General features: G+C 40.4%; 1 protein-coding gene across 1 annotated transcript in view; it reads left to right on the top strand.

Annotated features, from left to right (window-relative positions):
* CACNB4 (calcium channel, voltage-dependent, beta 4 subunit) overlaps positions 1–23,449 on the top strand; it is a 104,103-nt gene that overhangs the window by 74,985 nt on the left and 5,669 nt on the right. Inside the window, exons 2-11 of the mRNA XM_010563078.1 lie at positions 906–1,030; positions 1,376–1,498; positions 5,412–5,542; positions 7,940–8,016; positions 8,392–8,411; positions 8,526–8,606; positions 10,755–10,813; positions 14,847–14,956; positions 16,566–16,717; positions 18,248–18,343. Coding sequence (XP_010561380.1) covers positions 906–1,030; positions 1,376–1,498; positions 5,412–5,542; positions 7,940–8,016; positions 8,392–8,411; positions 8,526–8,606; positions 10,755–10,813; positions 14,847–14,956; positions 16,566–16,717; positions 18,248–18,343 — 974 coding nt within the window. The remainder of the gene's footprint in view (positions 1–905; positions 1,031–1,375; positions 1,499–5,411; positions 5,543–7,939; positions 8,017–8,391; positions 8,412–8,525; positions 8,607–10,754; positions 10,814–14,846; positions 14,957–16,565; positions 16,718–18,247; positions 18,344–23,449) is intronic.

Consider the following 23,449-nt stretch of genomic DNA (forward strand, 5'->3'; position numbering starts at 1 on the left):
TAGGCTTCTGGGTCAAGTGTGTGCTTGAGGTTTTGGAGAGAGGGGGATTGGTATTTCAGATTCAGCATGAGTAAACATTCCCTTTGCCGTACCTTACCTTTTTTGCAAGATTAAACCCCTGTCTTTTAGTTGGCTCCACACAAACATAAAGATAAGCAGTGTAGGATGCTGGAGTCAGGTTGCTTTATAAAAAGAAGAGAGAAGCCACTGCATACTTCAGATGTTGCCAGGTGTCCTGAATAATGTCCCAGACAAAAAAAAAATAATCTAACTGTGGTGGTACCTTATTTCCTCCCTTACAGGCTGTTGCATTCTGCTGCTGCTTGTATGTGCTGTTTTCATTTCATATCATTGTATAGCTTTTGTGTTGCCCTGTTGAGTAGCTTTTAATAATGTGACTTTTGCCACTTTTTCCCTCTTGAAGCACAGAGCAAAGCTTTATGTGAGTGGCACCCACAGCAGGGAGGGAAGTACTTACACAATGGTACTGTATTTACGGGGAGGGGTGATTCTAACCAACTTTATAATACCTTAATTATATTTGATGTGACCTAGCCCTTGACAGTCTTGCATCTAAGGTTGTCAAACACGATTTAAACATTATAAAGATTTCTGGACAGTGCCCACAACTGAGCTGTATTTCACCGTGTCAGTAAGAAAGTGAAGAGATTCTTTGAGAGTGGAGAGAGAGGTTTTTCTTGGGATTTTTGTCTTTGGCTTAGTGCACCTGATCAGTAAAGCCAGGTTATTTCTCTGCTAAATTCTGCAGATTTTTTGTGCTAGCAACAATATGTAAAACCCACTCAAAGAAATTAGGAAACAAATATTTGTAAAGTATTTTATGAATCTGACTGGGAGGGGATTTCTATTTCTTACATACGTTTTCTTAGTGATATGAATTTCATTTCAGGGCTCAGCAGATTCGTACACAAGCAGACCTTCAGACTCTGATGTCTCTTTGGAAGAAGATAGGGAAGCCATCCGCCAAGAAAGAGAACAACAAGCCGCTATACAACTTGAAAGGGCGAAGGTGTGTTCTTTTCAACTTTAATAATAACTAAGTTATGTGGCATTTATCTTTTGCCTAGTGTTAAAATGCATACTGTTGGTTTATAATGATGATGCTATCTTTTGAAGTAGTTTGGCAATTGAGACAAGTTTTCTGCAGACAAGATGTTCGGGGGAATATAGTGTAAATATTCTTGTATAAATGGGGATCTTCTCTGGCGAGCTGAACTCTGCTGGCATGTGTGAAATTATTAGGTCTGAATTTTGATGTATTTGTCAAATGTCCTCTGCTAGGTTTTCGGTAATTCGATACAATTCTTGATTCAGAAAAGTTTCCACTGTTTGTGATGTGTGTTTCTATTTGTAGTCCAAACCAGTAGCATTTGCTGTTAAGACTAATGTGAGTTACTGTGGCGCTCTGGATGAAGATGTTCCTGTCCCAAGCACTGCCATCTCTTTTGATGCCAAGGACTTCCTACACATTAAAGAGGTAAAACAAAGAAGTAGTAAAAGGGAATGTGAAAGGGAATCTTTTTATATGCCAAGGACTACAATTTGAAAAGTTGGGGCTGAGCTATACCATATTAAAAAGAGAGCCAAGAGCTGAGTGGAGGCAGGAGAGCACAGCACATCTGTCTGATTAGTGATGATATGGTGGTACTTCAGCCTTTTTAGAGTTCCAGCACTGTGGGATGGTTATCTTGCACTTTTTTAACGCTTGATGTTGCTGAGTTGTTGGATTTTCATGTCACAGGTAGGAAATGACATCTTGTTATATTTTAAATACCCTTCAACATTGTAGATCCAGATTATTTTCATCAAATGAAGTTTGTGATGCATCAGAGATTATGTAATAGAAAGGGATTCTGTTGATCAGAAAGTAGAGTAGCACTAGGTGACACCAGGTCTTAATAAAGCACCAGATAGGCTTGTAAGGGAGGAAATAAAACTTAGAATAATGCAATAAGAAAAGAAAATATTGAAGAGGACAGGTACAAAAACCAGGAAGAAGGAATGGGAATAAATGGGCCCTGAGTATAACTTTGATAGAGAAAAACAAATTTTATTGCATGTTGAGCATATTTTCTGCAATTCTTTATCTGAAGTGAGCCCTCCAAATTTGCATAAACCCCTGTTTTGTAGATTTGTACATAGGCTTGCAGCTTGCAAAAACATTTTTTCATCTCTGCATTCTGGGTTTATTTTAGGGTGTTGAGTACTCATTTGTCCCTTTCTTTGAATGTGTCTGTCATCACTTCAGAGCACTGATGTCCCTTAGACTGAGCACATTTAAGAGGAAAACACTTGCTTCTGCACCTCTAGAGGCAGAGGTTGGTGGTAGGACAGGGGTTTTTGCTTTAGATTCTTTCTCCCTGAGAAGGACACAGGAAGGCAGTTGATTCCCTTGTTCCATTTTCTCAATTTGCTGCAAACAGATGGCAATTTGATTTGGATTTTTTTGTTTCTTTTGTGTGCTTCTTTTTTTTTAGTATTTGTGTGGAACTACTTAAATCCCTGCTGAGGAAGTGGAGCACTGAATCTGAATCTGCCTGTCTCTGCATGCAGAATTGATTGCCCCTCCTCGTAGTTCCCCAAGAATGTGTTCTGTTCTGTCTAGCACCACACCTGAACTCCCTTGATGTATGCCACTTTCTAAACCTGCTTCCCATCAGGAAAATGTCCTTCGCTAGCACTCAGAGTTGAATGCAGATAGGTGCATCCATTACAGCTCTCAGATCACTTTCTCAGCTGCCTTCCCCGATGTTTTCCCACCCACACCAGAAATGTACCCTACCTGACGTACTATCTTTCTAGTGTACATTCTCCTGTGTAACCATTCAGATAACTCAATACATCACCATTAAAACAAGTATTTGATATTGGCTTTCCTAGGATGTGGCTACCTTTATTGTCAGGCCAGTGATCGAATTTAATTTACTAAGCTCCTGTTGCGCTGCCCTGTACGTTTTTCCGGAAAAGCATCCCAAGTCCATGTCTTGGCATTCTGTGTGTTTTCTTTCAAGATTTAAATGGCCAGGATTGCATTGCCACTAAACTGTAAGCCATCTGGCTTACTGGTATTTGTTAGCTCTGCTAAGGGTTTATCATAGCTTCTTTGTTAACGCTGAAACCTTCAGCTTGCCTGAAGCTATGGCTGTAACTCAGTAGGATTTCAGGAATGGTTCCCCATGCTGGAGTCTAGCTGCATGGAAGAAGGCTTTGCAGAATTTGTCTTTCAATGATCTGGCAGGCTTGCTTGGACTAGAACGAGCATGGTTCCAGATTTTAGAATAATGCTAAACTAGGTGAGAAGTAAGGTCACCCTGCTGACAGCATGAAACATCAGCAGTAACTGATGAGTTGCTATATTGAGAATGTGTCCTGTATGTCTCATCTGTCTCCTACAAGACTATATGTGCTTACTTAAAAGATGAAGTGGCAACAATTACTGACAATGCAGAAGAAATCATGGGCATGGCAACCAATAGGAATGAACTGTAGTCCTCCCACATGCTGAATGTGAAGAATAACATATGGGAGGTAATGACCTAATGCAAATAGCCTGTATTCCTTGCTGCATCGTTATCATTTGTATTGTGCAGATATTCTCAGCATAACGCTGATTCTGATCTCATGTCTAGAGGCATCACTCAGAGGTCCATGACCTGCTAAGGGAAGAAAGATTCCCATGTTCAAGCCGTACATTTAGAACCAAAAAAAGAATGGGTAATGCTCATGGGACTCAGATTTTACAGTGGTTTAAATCCATTGATTGATTTCACTGATTTACAACAGCAGAATGCAAGATTTTCAAGTATTTGTCTATTTTAAAGAACATAAATAGTTCTGTCCACTTAAGCAGAAGCAACATATTTAAAATTAAGCTTTGCTTACTGACATTGTCTGAATCAGGGTCATAACAGCACGAAGAATAAATAGTTTAAAAGTTGAAATGATAAAGTAATGGAACCTCTTGCATAAATAACAGCTATATAAAGAGGACAGGTTTTCAAGATGAGGGTGTAAGGATTGTATTTCCTTAGCTGTGTATCTCTGTGGGGGGGTGTGTGTGTATGGTTTAATAAAAAGGCTAGTTTATTTTTCAAAGATGTTGAGGCTCTATATGTTTCAGAGACTTCAGTTAGGCACTGTTGTACCTTTAACAACTAGGACATGGTATTTATGTGTTTCTGCAAGAACTTAAGTGCTTGAGAATGTGGGGCCAAAAGAACTGATAATTTTTAAGACGAGACTTCTCTGATAACTTTTTCCTCAAGGCATGCAAACAAAATTGGTATACTCATGCTGGTCTTAATGACTTGAAAGTCGGTTGTGAAAAGTAATGTTTGTTTTGAGCACTGAGGTGCCTAATGAACCATAGCACAGTATAAGGTTTTCAGATATTTTTCTTCAAAAGTGCTGCTGGCAGCCAGCTACAACAAATCCTTTTCCACCGTGACATCCACTATGATACTGCTTTTCATCTTTCAATCGTTAAAGTTAGGCCAGACTTTCAGTAATACAGAAAAACATATGTTACTAAGGGTTAATGATAAAATTAAATTTTATACTTTCAGGTATATATTAAAATTTCTTCCTAAGGCTGAATTTTTCTTCAACTGTCGTAAATTTAAAAGTGTATGCCTCCAAAGAGTTTAGCTCTTTCTAGGCAGGGGCACTATAAAAGCCTCATTTGTAGAGAGGTGTCACAACTTTGGTTAGAGCTCCACCATAGCATTAACCAGGTACGAGTTTGGTTCGTTGCTGGAGCTGGTAAGTTTTCTGTGTTGTCTTGGATAGGTTGGTCTTTCTTTACTTTGGTTTCTAGAATGGTGTTTGTAGAGCTTTTCCACCACACAAGGTTTTTGCAAAGGGATAACATGTTAATAACATCCGTAAAAGCACCTGGAAAGGAGGAAGGAAAAGTGGCTGTGGCGGTCTTTGGTGTGGACCATTAAATTCTACAAGGAACCAATAACAATGGTTTTGATGGTAATCTAAAGGTGTTATTTTTATGTTTGACTGCTTTATATGGCTGCTGTGAGGTAGTTTGGTGGCCTTGGTTCACCAGAAATTGGTTCTTCTCATTAAACCACCATCACACTCAGCACCTTAGTTGGTGACGTCAAAGGAAAAGTCACAGCAGGATGTGTTGGGGCAGTTAAGAGATAAGCCAGTACTGCCATAGGTAACACTGCTTTCCACTGTTGTCCAGCTGCAGAGAAGACATCAACCTTCCGAATACTGCCTAGCACCTTATAACTTAACTTAAATTCGTACAGATTGTCCAGCATTCAGATGTCAGTGTGAGTCTGGTTTCATTGACCAGTATGGAGTTAAGGATTGTGGGTAACAAAATAAGGGAGTTTTGGACCGAAGCCAGTAACCTTTCTATGTTCCAGAAATATAATAATGACTGGTGGATAGGAAGGCTGGTTAAGGAGGGCTGCGAGATTGGCTTTATTCCAAGCCCGCTTAGACTGGAGAATATCCGCATTCAACAGGAGCAGAAGAGAGGACGTTTCCATGGAGGGTAAGAATGCTGTAACCTTTTAAAATAATTTAAAATCATTTCTGACACCGGACAATATTTTCAAAGGTCACTTGATTCTTTTTTATTGCAGTGCATTTGGAGGAGTGTTTGATTTGGGATTCCAAATGAAAATACATATTTGCAGAGAATAGACATGTTAGATATTGACGATAATAAACAAGAAAAAAATGTGTATTGATTTTAGGAAAAATCAGTAATACGGTATGAGTGGTAATGACAGAAATTTCTGAAGGGCTAGAGAGTTTTAAGTCCCCATGGGTTAAAGTCAGCTTGGTGCTCAAAGCCTGCCAGATTTTTTTCCCAACTGTTATGTTCTCAAGGTTGTGGGGTTTTTCTTTCTTTTTTTTTCTTTCTCTTCATTTTGGCCAAAACCAGACTTTCCAAACTTTAGAGATGAGCTATGTCATTCAGCTTCCTTAATTCTTCATCTTCCAGCCTGACCATTTAGTGTCTCCACACTGCTAGAGCCAGAGATTGCAAGTCTCTGGGAAAGTATAAACTTGGTCACAGGTCTAGGAAGTAAAACCGGTTTCTCATAATCTCAGTTCAGTCACTGAAGTCATTCTTCTATTGGCTGAATACACAAAATACTTTTCCCTCTTTTTAAAGAAATTACTACTAGCATATTATTCCCACTAATTGAAAACAAAATTTAAATGTTCATACAGATAACAAGGAGAACAAAACCTTTAGTACTGCAGAGTAAAGAGATGTGAGCCAATTGAATCTGGACCTAATAGATAGCAGTAAGAGGAGCATAATTTAGCCTGTATAGTACTGTTAGGGATTTGGCATACTAATATACTTAATCAAGGTCAGGAATAATTTCAAGTATAAACCATCTGGGGAAATGTTTTTAGAATGATTGAACAGCATCAATTGTGCTTTTTCCAAATTGCTTTTATAATGTTTTAAATAGGTTCAGAGGAAGCTAGTGTATCTGAAATGTACAGAAAGAAGATCATCTAATTCAGAGAGATGGATGCTAACAGTGTATTTAGGATACTGTTTCAGATACAGCATATTAGAAAAATTCTCTGCTTCTATGAATGGACATGACTGCACCAAATCACCAATGCTTGCAAAGATTTTGTCTAATGTCACCTGTGGAGAATATTTGGAATAAAATCAAGTATGAAAGAGACAGGGGAAATACTGTAAAGGATCTTTAGTAAGATTTTAAGTGGTCTGCACTAACACTCCTGGATTTGTATGATAAAATTGCAAGTAATGTATAATGATAAAATAGTTTATTTTTGAGCACCCTTGTTAGATGTAGTCATATAGTATCTGTACCTTAAGATTTCTTTAAAAGCTGTGACTAGCTGTGATACTAAGGCTCTATGTGATGAAGAAGAATTCTAGTTTTGTCAGAGTAAGGCAGTGAAAAGTCATCTATGAAAGAGGGTTTCTAGAGTGTAGTACATGTTCGCAAAGGATTTGCCAAGTCCAGGAGTAAACAATCCCTGCTCTGGAGAGCATATGGCAAGAAAGCAAGGACAAAGTACTGATTGGGACTAGTATCCTCTTGCTGGTTAGTCTGTATGTAACGAAAATACTAAATACTGTGTTAAAGATGTATGTCCCCTGCGGCAATCAGGTTGCTTAAATAGTCCTTTCTGCCCTGAGCTTTCCTTCCCTCCTCCCATCTCCACCTCAGCTGCTTGTGCAATGAGCTGAATTAGAGAGCTGATTCACCTGAACATCTTCCCCCTCCCCAAACCAGTTTCCTCTTCCAGTCTGCTGGGTGTTTGCTGCGCAAGCAGTTGTACTGGGTGCATCACACAGGGAGAGGAGGGCAGGGCACGGGCAGAACTGCCTAGCTGGAAGCAGGGAGGTACAGCGAATGGGAAAAGGAGCTACTTAAAACACTGCTGCTACACAGCGAAGGCTCTTTAAAGCAAGAGTTAAGATCCCAAACCTCCTGAGAGATGTGTCTGGCTAGTCATGCATGCTGGTAGAGAGACCCAGCAAGACGGAGGAGTGCTGGGTGGGGGATCTCGTGCGGAGCTGGGCTATGCGCTGAGTTTAGCTGATGTCTATGACTAGAGCTGTTGCATTTCCCAGCCTACAGGCAGATCACAGAAAAGCTTTGCTCAGGCTGTAGTGGAACCTGCTCTCCCCTCATAGCCTATATGCACCTCTTCCAGACGTGGAGGTCTACTTAATTACAGACGCTTTGGTTTCCCCACGTCCCAGCCTGGTACTCTTCACCTCTTGCTTCAGAGGAAGCTTTCCTGCAGCACGAATGTGGGTGAAGACTCTTCTTTACCGTGTGATTTCTCATGGGGCAATTTCTCATAGCCGCTATCTGAAACCTCACGCATTTGCATCTCTGGGTGCTTGGCATTAATGGGGCTCTTTCTGATACCATAGGAAATCGAGTGGAAATTCTTCTTCAAGTCTTGGAGAAATGGTTTCTGGCACATTTCGAGCCACACCTACTTCCACGGGTAAGACAGAATTTTATTTAAGGAAACTCTTGCTATATCTAATACTTCTATTTTAAAAACTGTACATGAAAAGTGCGGGTTTCCCCCCTTTGCTGACTTATTAAGACATTTTACAGAAAAGTGCTTGCGTGCGGAGGTGGAGAAAGACATCTATTTCTAGACATGCAGTAGTTGCTAAGGGACTGGGAAAAAATCTTGGGAAAAGTGGCAGCTGCCCCAGAAACGAATGAATGACCAATTTGAACAGGGCTGGCCAAAAGGGAGGTGAACTGAGAGAAATTGAAAGCGCATTGACAAAGGGATTTTTGTTTGCAAGTGTTATGGTTGTTATACACAGTGTGTGTTTTTTAACCAAGTTCTCATTTGGTCTTTTAGCAAAACAGAAACAAAAAGTGGTAAGTATTATTTTTGTTTCCATTTTATTTTATTTAGTTCTAATACATAATTCCCAGGATTTTCATATGGATCTTCTTCGATTAATGATCTGAAGGGTTGTTTTCTTCTTCTAGACAGAACATGTTCCCCCATATGATGTAGTACCATCAATGAGACCTGTTGTCTTAGTGGGTCCATCACTGAAAGGCTATGAGGTATGTATTCCAGGTATTTGCAATTAGTTAGTATTTTCTTACCTATAATCTTCCTTAGTACATTCAGTGTGTGTGGTCCAGTCCAACTGTTTTATGATAATTTAAAGTGATCTTGGCTTAAGTAATTGTCAAAAATGTTATACAAGAACTAAGAACATAGTTAGCACTTTGCACTGTTAGGGCAAGGTACCAGCTGAATTTTTTTCTGCCTTGGCAACAGTGTCTGTTACTTGTGATGTCTCAGCTGAAGGGTAGGTAGCATAAGTACCGATGCTCTCTTTGCAGTTTTATTGCTTTAAACACAGTGCACATCCATTATTTTCAGTACAGTTATTCTTGATTAAATGAAGTAAGAAAAAGAGAATTGTGTCCACCACAAGAAAAAGTTGGAGCAGTCAAATTAACTAGCTAGACTTTTGTATACATGTAAACTTTTAGTCAAACTAGCACATGCTTTGAACTTAATTAGCAAAAATTTTGAAGAGGCTTCCCCACTGTTCTCCTTTTTTCACTTATAAAAACTTTAAATCTTCCTATGAAACTTAGTGTTGGCAAATGAAGTAGCTGGAGTATTGCAGCGTATTCAGTTTTGTTCTCCAGCTCCTCAAACTGAATATGGGAATTGATGATTATTATTTCAGTGTGTTTTCTTGATGTTTATTTTTTTTAAGATTATTAGTACATTGAAATATATATGTAAAGAAACCTTTAACCCTTCTAAATTATGTGCCTGTGTTCAACGTGGAAGTAGGTATGATAACGTGCACAGGTAAACAGGACATGCATTTTTCAAGTCTGCTGCAGATTCAAATGAGCATTTAAAGCGTGCTAAACAAGCATAGGCTTTTAGCAGGGCATTTTGGTGAACTTAACCATCTGTTAAGTGTTTTGCTGAATTAGGAACTAAAGGAACATGAACATAAAATCAAAGATACACTTCATTTAGCTTAATTAATGTTGTTAGTGCTTTATAGGATATTAAACATATTGGAATGGTCTTTTTGGAAGATTACAACATGGTACCATTATTAGCATAATGCAGTGTTCTTGCATTGTTTTTTTTGTAAGAATGATTGAACGTGTAGTTTAGCAAAGCAGGAATTAGGTACTTCATGTTCTACTCTCTGCCTTTTAATTTTATGGTGATGTTTCTTGACAGGAGTAAATTTCATCCATTGACTTTCATGATGCTGCACCACAGCTTAATTTGCCTAGGGACTCACATGTTCGGAGGGGATAGAGGCTTTTTGTTACTACATACCTCTACAACTACGCCTTTGTTTAAGAAAATAATACTAAACATGACATCTTGAACATATAAAGGTGTATAAATGGTAACACAGTTACAATATTAATTTCAGTTACAAATAGTGGTCTACATAACAGAAGCACATTGATATTACTTTGCAACCTACCTGGGAAAATTCTTTTGACTATTTGTTTTCCTGACTAAATTCTCTAAGAACCATTTTGAAAGACAACCTAGGAGAAATAAACTGCCAGAGGCCTGGGAGCTTTGATTTAAGTTCCTGTCTAGACTGGCAGATAATAGGTGTCAGCCTGAGCTGTCCTGGAAAGGACAAGGAGCTCACTCAATAAAGTAGATGACAGCTGTTGAGGCTGAGCTTCTCTCGGATGCTTTCCCTTGTACAGGAATGAAAACCTTCATTTTTTCTGCTTGTAGGCCTCTCTGAGAATAGTTGTTCTCTTCTGTTCGAACAGTCATCCAACACATTAAATCTTGTATCTGAAATTTGAAGCCAGTTCTAATAATGTTACTGTAGGAAAAAACAAATGATCTGTTCAACCCGAATAGTCCCATACGCTTCTGACATGTTCTGAAGCCTGTTGGGAATGGTATTGCTATGGAAGGTGGTGAGGTATGCTCTAATGCCTCAGTGTAAGTCAAGACAAGAGCAGAAAGAGTGACAGCTCTCACATCCTCCGTTCCGCATTTTGGAGAATGAGTCAGAAAACTTGCAAGTATTTATTACAAAGCGTGCTGCCAAGAGCATGAAAATTAAATGATTGCTACCTATAAAAGGTATTGATTGTTGGCAGTATCCTTCTACTTACCTCTTTTCTTACTTTTGACTTCTCTTTCTTCCTGTCAATCCTCCCTGTTAAATCTTCTTCACCTCTGCAAAGGTGACAGACATGATGCAGAAAGCTCTCTTTGACTTCCTGAAGCACAGGTTTGATGGGAGGTGAGAAATACTGTCCTTTTCACACTTGTTTTCCCCATGTGTTACTAACATTTTAGTGTGGTGGGTTTTGTTTGGTTTTTGGTTTGGTTTTTTTTTAATGCAAGAAGATTGATGCATGTTCAAAACTGATTTACGGGCTTTGTAACAACATCGAAATGCAGCCAGCTGTGGGGTGGAACACAGCTAATGTATTACCAGAAGTGCATGTATCTTCATACCTGCTATGTCTGTAGTAGGATTTCTTTTAATTTAATAGAATAATTCTGCTTCAATATCTTACCAGCCTGAAGTTACAGGAGATGTCTAGATGAAAGGTGGCTGGGGCACATGAAAAGTGCCAGAATGTCTTTAAAGATGGCATTACCAGGCTTAGGTTTTTAATGTCTCCCTGGGAAGCAGGCTGTGCCCCTTGTTCAGCCGGGAGTCAGAGGGAACGATGCCACCCAGCGAACAGCCCTTTTGGCAGAGCCGCGCTCCTGGCTCACCGCTGGCCCTCTTTTCTCCGGAGCTCCCAAGCTGCTGCTCTGCAGCGTGAGCTGACTGCATGTTGGGTGGATTGAACTGAGTGGATTGCTTTCTTTTTCAAAGAGCTGTCCAGCTCCTTTTGTGGGTGGAACAGTTGAGAAAGCATGACTCGATTGCATGTAAAAGTACAGTTTTATTCACAATCATTTGGGCGTATGAAAATTTCTTAACCATTGGATACAACTGTGTACTGCTGGACCAGCTCAGCCAGCCGCTAAAGTGTGCAGACACCAAATGTAAGTGCCTCTTGATTTTATTTTGAAGTTGCTCTATTTGAGCTAGGTTCATTCCAGCACCTGTTGTGAAGTTCCAGGCTCCTGTACAGCAGGATTTTCTCTAAATAAAACTAATCACACCCTAGCCCTGAAATAAGTATGAGAAACAGCAGATTTCAACAGGGTGCAGTAACAGTGCTTCAGATCAACACCTAAGAAAAAGTGAACTCAAGTATTCTTGGTAGTCAAAACCACTTAAAAAAGTAATTTGAAGAAGGAAATGCTGAGAACTAAAATACAGAAAGAAGTGTGTCAGAACTTCAAAAATTGTAAGGAGCGTTCATCTTGTTCAGCTGGAACATGGAGAATATTTCCTGATGAGCTGTGAGAGCGATAATTTGGATTTTTTTGCTAGGAATGTAGGCTTGGTCCATGGCATCTCTTCCTTTCCATTGGAGCTCATCAGTAGTCGTAGGTGTCTGCTGCATCTTCGGGATGTTCTGCCCTTCCTTCATCCTAGTTTGTTCAGTACATTCTAACTGATAACAGGAGCTTATGCTGTGCTAGCTAGTATATGACACTGTCAGGTTTGAAAATACCTAAAACATTGGCAATAGGACAGTGAAAATACTAGTGTGTGTTGTTTAGAAGAGGTGGAGTAGGATTTTTGGTCAAGGTACCTTTTGGGGTGCAGTGAGGAGATGGCAGTGCTGAGCTAACCCATAAACAGCTTAGACAGAATGTTTAATGATCAACTTCTGTGCAAAATAGCTCATCTCCTCCCCTATTTTTAATTGCCCAGCTCAAGTGATTTTAGCAGATCCTACAAACATAGTGATTGATTTAAAACCTGACAGATGAAGCGCTGTACGTGGCAGCCTGCAGTTAAATTTGTCATTTTTCTGAGCTGTTCAGGCGTCCTGTCAGTGCGTCCTCTCCCCACTCCTGAGCGGTGTGACTGCTCTGCTTCCACTGCAGCTCAGCGCATGAGCTCTGGTGCCTGTTTGCGTTAGGTGTAGGTATGGAACCGCAGTGTATGTTTTCTTCCAGCTGTTGGCATATGTCTGTCAGCTTTGGATATGCCAGTGGTAACTGAGAGTTATTGTTTTCGGTAGGAAACCATGGCAACTGGAAGTGATAAGTCATCTCCAGTTGCCACAACGTGATTGCTATGAATATATTCTTTATGAGGTATATTTTTATACCCTATATGAGAACGTACTCAGCGGAGGCCTGATCCACGAAGATCAGCAGTGCCTAAATACAGAGAAGAAAATGTAAAGCGCACTTAGACACACCCGTTTAGGCTGCTTAATTAATGATAGGAGGCAGGACTGCTCCTTGTCTTGCTGTTCTGTTTTTATCCCCACCATGGCCTTGGTCTGCACAGAGGGCTAAAGGGAGAGATCCTGCCCGAAGTGAGGTATTTTTTGGAAATCCTATTGCTGTTAGCAATATTGGCAACTAGATCAGGTAGAAGTGTGAAATTCCAGCATTGAAAAAGTTAAATGCCACAAGCAAGCTGATACAATTGACTTTAGCTCTGAGTATCTTTAGAAAAATGAATTAAATTCCTTTTCAGGCACCTCAGCTGCTTCTTGGTCCTCCTGCCAACTTTGATGGCTTTGCAGTCTTTCTCTTCCTCTCGCCTTTTGTTTTCTTTATTCTTTTTTCCCTTTTCCTTTCTTCTCCTTTTCCTTTTCCTTCTATCTCTTCTGCAATTTTGTGACAGGTCCACATTACCAAGAAAGGAAAACGACTGTCCAGGGAGGTGCTTTTCAAAAGACTTCAGTAAGGCTTGAACTAGCAGGACTCCTTCCCTACCTCTAATTCACTTGGCTTCTGTCAGCTCCTTCTTTTGTAACTGCAACATCCTCTTCTGGCCAGTGAACTAAAGGAAAGGCCCGAGGGCTGTGCTGTGCAGGCCTGCTGAAAGGAGTCTGCTAAAGCTTGGCTGGCACAAGGCATTCAGGGAATGGCTCCTGCAGAGGCTCTAACGGCATCGTTTCCTAAATGCATTGTGTTTAGTCACTGTTGCATAGACCAAGCCTGACTCTACACACCGTGTAAATAAAACATAGCAAAAGCATGGTTTTTTCTTAACATCTTTCAGCACTAGTGATACTTAGGATTACTTCTTTCTCAGGAAGAATGAAATGCTTCTTATATCTGGCACAGTAAGTGAACATTTGTGGTCCTTCCTCTGTTACACGTCTCTGATTCCAGCAGTAAGAGATCTAGGAGCTCCCCGAGCCAGAGGTGCAATCTGGACCATCATGTTTTATCGTCACCTCTAGACCCATGATCCATTAATTTCTCCCTTTTTTTTTTTTAACTAATTTATACTTTTGGTCTCTACTGTGTCTTCTGGCAATAAATTTATGTATGTATTCTATAGAAAAATACTTGCACTTCTTTTTAACCCTCTGTCTGATAATTTCACTTGGAGCTGCATAAATCTTACATTCTGTGGAATAGCTGCTAGTCATTTCCAGCTTGCTTTCTTTTCATTATTCATGGCTCTTTGGCTCATCACAGTCCTCCTAAATGGATTTTAAGTGAAGTGATTCTGTGGTCTTTGTTTTACAACCTTTTGTCTCTTGTCAGCTTGCTGACAGATCAAGTAAAAAATCACCTACCTTAAGTTAAAGAGGAGACTCCAGCAGTACACATAGCTGTGGCTCAACTTAACTTTTCTCCTGTTCAACCATGAGCCGAATCATTTAGCCCATCTGCACAGCTCCCTGTCTGGAAAAGGAGAGTACACGTTGGAGGAGCAGTCTCCCAAAGCAAGAGGCTCTGTTCAGTGACTCACAGGCACTCAGACACGAGTGACATGGTCTGCTCGGATGTCCAGACGTCGCCTTTCCTTACCTCTCAGCAGTGTCAGGTTTAATCAATGGTTTAACTGGGAAGAGAAGTGCTGTTACTGTTATGACTCTGTTGTTCTGTATGCCCTAAGACTCACATAACTTGTAGTATTTATGGTACTGTGTAAATTCGTGTAGGAGATGGGTGAGTTGGGGAGGAGAAAAGTTAACTAATGCATTAAGTAGAACAGCAGAAACTATATGCCAGAGTCTACGATAGTGTAGGGAATAGAAAATACTTTACAGTTATGCAGCATTTCTCTTCAGTTGTTCTTTAATGATGACATAACTCAGCTATAAAACATGTCTGAGTGGTATTTTATTGCCTTTGCACTTTGGAATGGAATGTAGCTGTAAATCATGTGCAGTGCACTGAAAATTTGACTACTGTGTTTTTGTTCTGTCCTGTGTTCTTACTCTTAGGATATCAATAACTAGAGTGACAGCTGACATTTCTCTTGCTAAGAGGTCTGTTCTAAATAATCCAAGCAAGAGGGCAATAATTGAGCGGTCAAATACAAGATCCAGTTTAGGTAAGACATTGACACAGATGTAGTTCTGAACATGGTTACATACTGGAGGAAAGTGACAGGATTTCAGCCTTCAAGATGTCATCAGTTCTGCAATTTTAAATGTGTCTACAGCATTTTAATGTATAATTATGAATTTCACATATTCAAATGGGAGACAAATTTTTCCTGACTGAGGAAGGGCAAGAGAGCACAACGTACTGTGTTAGCCTCACGTTAAGCAATTACCTGGGCTAGAGCGCAAGCAGTATTATTTGCAAAAGATGCGTTAGGGGCCTGCAGTCAGAATATGGGTTCAGTGCAGTTTCCTCCCAAGGTGAGTTGGCCTCACAGCTCCCTCTTCTCAGCCCTGTGCTTTTAATTCCGTATCACAAAGTGCCAAAGAACTTTAACCTTGTCCAGCCAAGAAGGAGACGTGTTGTTCCTGACCCTGGGACTGGTTTTGTATTTAATGTTGAATAGCTACAGCTTAATTTTGCTGTCTAGCCATGAGACTCTGGGTATTCCTACCTTCTCCTCACAGCACCATGACTGCTGGGTTACACTGGCCTGATGAATTTTTATATCTTTCACAAGGGTGGACATTTGTGTGTAGTATATGCCGACCAATAACCTGGTCTCTGCAACACCGTCGTAGGTGGTAGGAGGAGTTGGTTTTCAATCTTCTCAGGAAGAAAAGGCTCTTAAACCCAATTCACTGACGTCTTGAGTGATTGTTTGAACTAGAGGTGTAGGTCGTAGGACGCTTCACTTCTAGTTGGCATTCTAGTACAGGAGTAGGCACGCCAAAATTAAGTGCTGCAAAGGTGACTACTAAATCTTCCTGTGCCTGTGAACATGTGTTGCTCTGTGGAGCAGCTCTTAGGCAAATTAAATGCATGTGAGTTGCTGACATACAGCTCTTTTGTACTTTGGTGGTGTAACTTAGAGGCTTCAATTTGTGCTGAGTTTATTGATTTAAAATCTGTCACATGCATGTGAATGATTAAGAAGGGTCAGAACAATGAATATCAGAAATGTAATTTACATGGACAGAAATCTCCTTTTTCTTCAGACATAAGTGCTTTAGTGTGAACATTGCCGTTAGTGCCTTTTTAAATAATACGCTGTCAATTATTTAACATAAACAATTTTTTGTGATTATAGAATTAGGAGCTCACAGTTCTGCTTTTCATACAGGCTCTTGTTTAAGTTAAATCAGAATTACAATCTGAGAACAAAAGAAGTTTTAAGAAATATCCATACATCACTTGCTGTCTAAAATAAAAAAATCTTATGACTCGTAAGCTGTGTAGCAGATTTGGAAAATATGCTTAAGTCTATTTTGTGTTAATAGAAACATGCATTTAATTGTACCCAATGTTTAAGTACACTGATAGTATAAAGGACCATAGTATGTATATATTTTCAGGCAACAGAATTGTCTCAAAGGTAATATTTATTTTAAAAACTGCCTTGAGTAGTAGGTTATTTTATGGAAATTACGTTAATTCACATATGGAGTTCATATACTGAATGTATACAGTCTGTGAAAATAAATGGGTGATGATATTTTTGTCTTAAGTAATTTTGGGGGTGAATGGCTTTCACCTGTTTTGTTTTCCTTTACTAGCTGAAGTACAGAGTGAAATTGAAAGAATCTTTGAGCTGGCAAGGTCCTTACAACTGGTTGTCCTAGATGCAGACACTATCAATCACCCTGCACAACTTATCAAGACATCTTTAGCACCAATTATTGTCCATGTTAAAGTGTCTTCTCCAAAGGTAACATATCTCACCCTTAAAATACGTGCATTTGAGAGGGACCTGGAGGGCAGTATGGGAGTGAGCAGTGTGGTATCTGCACCTGAAGAAATTAGGAGTGAGATGAAGAGAAAAAAATTGAAGTTTTTAGATCAAGGGCTTGACAAGGGAATGTCTTATGCAATTTGTTTTTTCTGCCCTAAACCTTAACCTGAGCTTTAGACGAGGCACCCACCAATTCAAGACAAAAAAATTCCTGAGGAGCAAATTCTTTCCATAGCTCTCAGTTCCTCTTGGCAGTCCCTTTCCAGCCCCCCTACCCCAACACAGCTGCAGTTGTGGATTGTCTCTGCAAGCCCTAACCTTAGGCTGAGCTTCAGAGAAGACACCCAGCCCTTTGCCCGCTTCCCAGGCAGTTAATGATGGTTGTCTGTTGATCTCAAACAACGCTTGTCTGCTTTTATCTGTGGCTTCCACCTGGGACATGATCATACACTGTCCACAGCTGGGTCTGGACCAGTGTGGCCAGGCTGCTGGCCAGCTCCTGCCATGGAGTGTGAATGCGATTATTGCTCAGGAGTGCAGCACAGACCCCTCCGTGACCATGGCTGTTAGTGCAGAAGGGGGCCTGGAGTCATGACAGAGACTCTGGCTTTCATGGAATCAGCACAGCAATGGTGGGATGCTGCTCAACACCTGCTGGAGTGACCGCTGTGGCACATCAGAGAGATCTGCAGAGAGCTATGTGTCAGTTCTTGGTGCAGGTGATCAGCAAGGGATGGGGGAAGTTCTGCTGGACCTGCTGCTACGGGGAAAAAGGAAGAACTGGATAGAGTTCTGAAGGTCCAGCTGGACGAGGACCCGTGCAGTCTGATCCAGCTGGCCTTAATTGCTTTGAGTGAGGGGTTGGCATAGAGACTTCTGGAGGTCCTTCCAACTTAAAAAATACTCTGTTGTTCTATGATCCTTTAATTTTCTTTGAAACTTTACAGAGAAATAATTTAGGATTCCTAACTTTTCTGCCTCTTAAATTTTAGTAATGAACACAGTGGAAGGGAGAAAAAAAAGTAATATGAACTGTGTGTGTAAAACACCTTCTGTACCCAAAATGCACCTCAGAACAGGTTAAGTTACAGCGTTATTGCCACACAACATAATATGCTGCTACTGTTGTGCCACAGTCAATCCAGCAATCCAGTATAATTCTGTGTGTGTGTATGTGTGTATATATATATATAATTTTCGTGGTCCTCTAGAACATTACATTTGTGAAAAATAACTTATTACTTCAAGCAGAATAAAGCAAAATCACCATTTGCACTGCATTTAAATTATTTGCAAGGGATCAAATGTGATGCAGAGGGAAATGTGCACAGCTTTCAGGGAGGCTATCAGAAATATTTGTACTTGTATTCAAGGAAAATATTTTATCCATTGTGTTAAATATAATGGAGAGCTTCTGAACTTGGTAATCCTCCAATGGGATGTCAGTCTGAGCTTTATGGAGATACACAGTTCTTAAACTCATATTTTCCTCTTTTCCTCTATCAGGTTTTGCAGCGACTGATTAAATCTAGAGGAAAGTCACAAAGTAAACACTTGAATGTTCAGTTGGTGGCAGCTGATAAACTTGCGCAATGCCCACCAGTAAGTACAGAAGAAAGGCTAAAGAACTTGTGATACGTGGAGCTTTAAAGATTTCTGCTGTGTTCGTCCTTGATTATAGCTGAGTTCATATGTTATCACTTTATGGTGATTCAGACAGCCCTGCAATTGCAACCCTCGATCAGCTTTTATTGCTAAGAAACAAGTTGTTTGATGGTTTCATCCTGATTATCTCTCGTCCTGGGCTTATTATGATCTTTGGCAAGGTGACAGGTCAAAAATGACGTGTATGGTAAAACCGATCTACTAGCTCATTAGCAAATTATGTCATTTGTGGAGCAGTGCTATCTTAAGGTCCCCAAGGGCCAAAGTCTCAGAATCCTGGTTTGAGAAGAGGCTGCAGAGGACTTTCTATCAGCTTCATAGTGAGTCCAGACCCACCATCTGTACGGTGTGAGTCGTGTGTCTGCATGCATGTGATCCCCGAGCCTCCTGACACAGCAGCGCCTGCAAGCCGTTCCAGTTACCTCATCGGGGCACAGTCACTGCTCACCAACCATTTTATCAAAGATGCTGATACTCACCTTGAATAACCTGCTGCTTAAGGAGCAGAGGTCCTGGATAGCTGATTAGGCAGGCAGGTGCTGTGCAGAAAAGCTGTACAGGTGTTCCATTCCTGATGTGGGTCTGTGAGAACTTTGAATTTTGGCAGGTTTTTTGTAGTCTTTTGGTGTATGTTCAGGCTAGATTCACACTGAAATGTTAGAAGGCAGAGGAAAAAAGGTAATAGGTTTGACTGAAATTTCTGTCCTCCTTATCTAAAAGCAGAATGGTTCAAGAACGCATCCAGAATGAGAGATCTGATTCAAATTCCTCCTATGCCTGATACAGAGCAAGAATTTAAATAATGCAGAAAAGTGCTGGGGGGGGGGGGGTGCGCGTGTATCTCGATTTCTCCAGTTACACTTTTTGCAGTGCCCACTACGCCGCAGGCAGCCTGCTGTTTCCCTGGCGGGTGTGGGTTTCGCAGCCGCCCTCCTGCTGTCCCTCTTGCCCCATCAGCACCACTTGCAGATGTCTAACTGTCGAAAGTGGTAGATGGTGACTGCGTATACACCCAGCTGGTGGTGGTACTGTAAAGACCTGTAAGCTTCTGGTTACAGTAACTGTAGATCACTTTGCTCCCTGTCTCATCCTTGTTCTCCACGTCGAGCAGCACTGAAAGATGTTCAAGCCATCTCGAGTTCTTCTGGAGAGCTCAGCTGTATTATGTTTCACACATGTAATTTTCTACTGAATTGTTATCTCTTAAAATGATGACGGAGAATTCCTGTGAGCCATTCAGGTGCCATCAACTAAAACAAAATTGTACACTTTTCTGTAGTACAAAATAATTTCTATAAGAGTATATAGCTTCCTAACACTTAATGAGTGTGAGCCAAGTTAAATGGAGTTGCACCTGCACCTGTTTGAATACGGCTTGTGGTATTTACACCAAGCTGTCACTGAGCTTACACACAGAACAATCCGCTGCACATTGTTCACATTTGAAAGGAGTTATTTTTCCACCTGCACAGAGAAGCCTGTGCATGTTTCACAGCCTTGTTTGCTCTTTATACAGCGATTTCCTCTTATTCCGCTCAGGTTTGCTCACATCAGTTGAAATGAGGCAAGTAGCTGTGTTGATTGAAATAAAGAGTGTGCAGCAGCAAGATGCACGTTGTAGCTTGTTCGTTGCATCATGGCACTTAGATTGTCCATCCCCAGGATCCAGTAAACTCTCCCTTAAGACCCAATCCTGTAATTGTATTTTGTTGCCTAAGGCAACAAAGCGAGACCCCATCTGGATAAGAAAAATATTTCCAAATTTCAGGGTATCCAGATTTCAAACACGTGACCGTACTTACTCAGAGGCTGCCTTCCGCTCTGACTTGCACAACAGCCTTCTGCAGAAACCGTCTGATCAGTTTTGCACTGCTTGGTTTCAAGAAAGTTATTGCTCACTTAGAGCACCTGAAGGGAGATGACAGTCTTGGTTAAGTTTAAATTAAAGGACCAAGTTGATCCATTATTTAATTCAGTAAAAGTATACTGCTAAGACTGAAGACCCTGCTGTCTTGTCTTCTGCACTGTGACCTGCTTCATCTGTTTTGCAGCTCAAATTCCTGCAAGAGGAGTATTTGTTTAAAGTGAAGGTACTTGAAAACCATAAAACCCTCACTTTTTTTCATTTGCTGAGAGCCAGCCTTAAGTAATCAGATGGTGCTGTATGTCTAGACATTTTAAAAATAGCTGTCTTTTTTGGCATATTTAAGTTCAGGAACTGCTTTCATTATTAATTCCTTGCTAATCTTTCACTGATGCTGCTCAAGCCAGTGCTAAGCATGCCTATCACTCCATGACTCTGTTAAGCAGGAACATTATATGGCTCAAAGAAACATGAACTGTACTAACCATACAGCTTTAAATACACTAGTCATATACAGTTAATTATGATTATTTTTTTTTAACTTTTTGATTCATGTCAATGCCAAGAGAGGGTACATATCCCTCTGGTCTGTTTGATATAACCTAAAAAATACCAGAAATTATACTCTAGTGGAAGTAAAATGCGTTGGTATTATTAAAAATAGCCAGTACACCAGATATATCTACAAGTTCAAATTCCTCCTCCTTCTCAGGTACACCTCCAACCTTGCAGTTCTGTCAGGGGCATCTTTTCCCCCAGAGCCTGAGCTCACCTTCCCTGAGCTCAGAGAGTAAGATGCAATTTGGGGTTGCCTTTAGCTGTACTAACTCTGGGCTATGCCTGCGGCTCAGTCCCTCTCACACTCCCTCTCCCGAGCATTCCTGTGGGCGAGGAGGATGCCTCTGTAGTTGTGACCATTTTATTTTGTGTTGCTAACGTGGGGTAATGCACCTAGAGTATTTCACAGTGGTTATGCAGTAAACTAAAAGAAATAGCAGAGGACAGTGGCAACTAATTTTATCTTCTCTTCAGGAAAGACCACTGCTTTAGTGTATATCACTTAAGAAATACTAGTATATGGAAATGCTCATATGGTAACTATTGTACGCATGTTGTAAGAAAACATTGCGGTGAATAAAATTAATTGTAAGGAAAACGGGGAAAATTGCTTTACTCCATGATGCTTGCAAACGAGGATCCCCTTAAAAGATTCTTTCCTCCCAATTACACAGAAATAGAACGAACACACGTTAGCTATGAGCAGAACTGTTAAATGCAAGAAAAAAACCTGAGTGCTTTCTCTGTCATTCATTTTCCCTGTAAAACACTGTAGAGCCCTGGAATCAGGATCCTGCCAGTTTTGCAGTTTTTCCAGGTGACCTTCAAATGACAGCCTGAGAGGCTCACCATTACCAGTCCTAGTGTTATTTTACAGTTAATTGTTAAAAAGGTGACAGTACTACTGCAACTGTTAAAAGTTCTTTCTCCCTAAATGCAATTTAATTGAGATCACTGTCAAAACACCACATGAAGCTACATACGGTCACAGAGCTGGGTGGTTTAGGTATGTTAGCTAGAGTATTAGCTGTGCATTTCTTAGAAGTGCATGAAGCTTTACTCCGTTAAGAAAGGAAGCTGTAGGCACCAGTACTGGCATTTCCATCTCCAATGTCTTTGTCTTACCTCCACCTTGCAGCACACTCAGTTAAGCCAATACAGCATTTTGTAAGCTCCCTAAATCAACTGATCCAGGTTAAAAAGAAACTTGAGAAACAGTCCCCTAGTTTAGCAGGAGGAGGTTGGAGGGTGTTGGAAGAGTATTCATTGACCTGGTTGCTGCTAAAACCCCATGCAGCTGAAAATATGCCTTGAGACAGAATTACCTTGCAACCTGCAAAGTTGAGTTTTGTACAGACAGCCAGAGCTGCCCTCAAATCAGTGGCCAGCTATGCAAAGAATGAGCAGCACAGGAGAACTGCTTACTAGTCACAGACCAGAAAGTGACAATATTCATTTTTATTGATGAAAACACATATTATATTCCAAGTGTAGTATTTTAATTTCTTTTCCAAAGCAAAGTATGTGCAAGCAAACCACATTCTTTTATTTCCTAACTTAACTACGTTTGAATTACTTCTTCCACAAAGTGGATGTGAGTGATATAATGGAATATGTAGTCTATCAACATGTGTTTAAATAGCAAAGGAGGGTCTGAAGGATATAGATAAATAGAGGAGCAAAATGAGCAGCAATAAACACTGAATTTGACCAAACAATGTAGTATTAGGGGTATTCTTATTAGAAGAAAACTTCATACTTGCTGACAGAGGAGGACACATTTCTCTACTGTGCTGGTAAGAGAGAATAAATTAAAAACTAAATAAAATGGCTTTAGTATTAAAGTAAGTTCTGGACCAGACTTTTGGGTGGAAGGTAGATGCGTGACCAAGATTTATGATAAATTCATCATGCAGTTTTATTCTATAAATGTCAGCTTTATGTATTTTGGATAGATCTGTAAATATGCATGGAGGAAAAGCAGCCTGTGGTTTGTATCGGTTACTCTGCACACTTGCAACACCTGCACGTATTTTCATTTCCTGTGCTATTTTCACAATGTTTTTTTTCCACTAAGGTGTGAGTTAAGATTAAAGATGAGGTGTGAAATTTCACTGCTGAAAATATGTATATATTTCTCTTGAGGGACTCAGTTTATGGTGGCTTGTTATCAGCACTCGTCATGCTGATAATCTAAAAACATTGTCTGCAGAGTGTCCCTTTGACTTCTTGGGTAGCACAGAAGCCACATGGCTTTGAATTCCTTCCCCGTTCACTGGTAAATAGCCTCTCTGTGGATTGCACGGTGAGCAGGTCTGAGGCAAGTACCAGGACCTGCACTAATGGTCAGGTACTGTCCCCTGGTAAACAGATTTTACAGGGAAAGAGGTCGTACCTGCATGGTCTTGCAGATTTGAGAACAGATAGGTAAGACTATCCAGATAGGCATAAATGAAGGTACTTAAAAACAGTGCATGGAGATAGTCTGTGCAGAATTCCCAGCTGATTCCCAGAATTCCCAGTATCTGAACGGCTGGATGTCCTGCAGTAGCCTTGCTGAAGCAGAAATACTGCTGCTAACAGAAATCCACCCTGTGTTCACTGAAGTGGAAATGGTTTTA

The sequence above is a fragment of the Haliaeetus leucocephalus genome, unplaced genomic scaffold (genome assembly GCF_000737465.1).
Source record: "Haliaeetus leucocephalus isolate CR32 unplaced genomic scaffold, Haliaeetus_leucocephalus-4.0 Scaffold163, whole genome shotgun sequence".
NCBI classification, from domain to species: Eukaryota; Metazoa; Chordata; class Aves; order Accipitriformes; family Accipitridae; genus Haliaeetus; species Haliaeetus leucocephalus.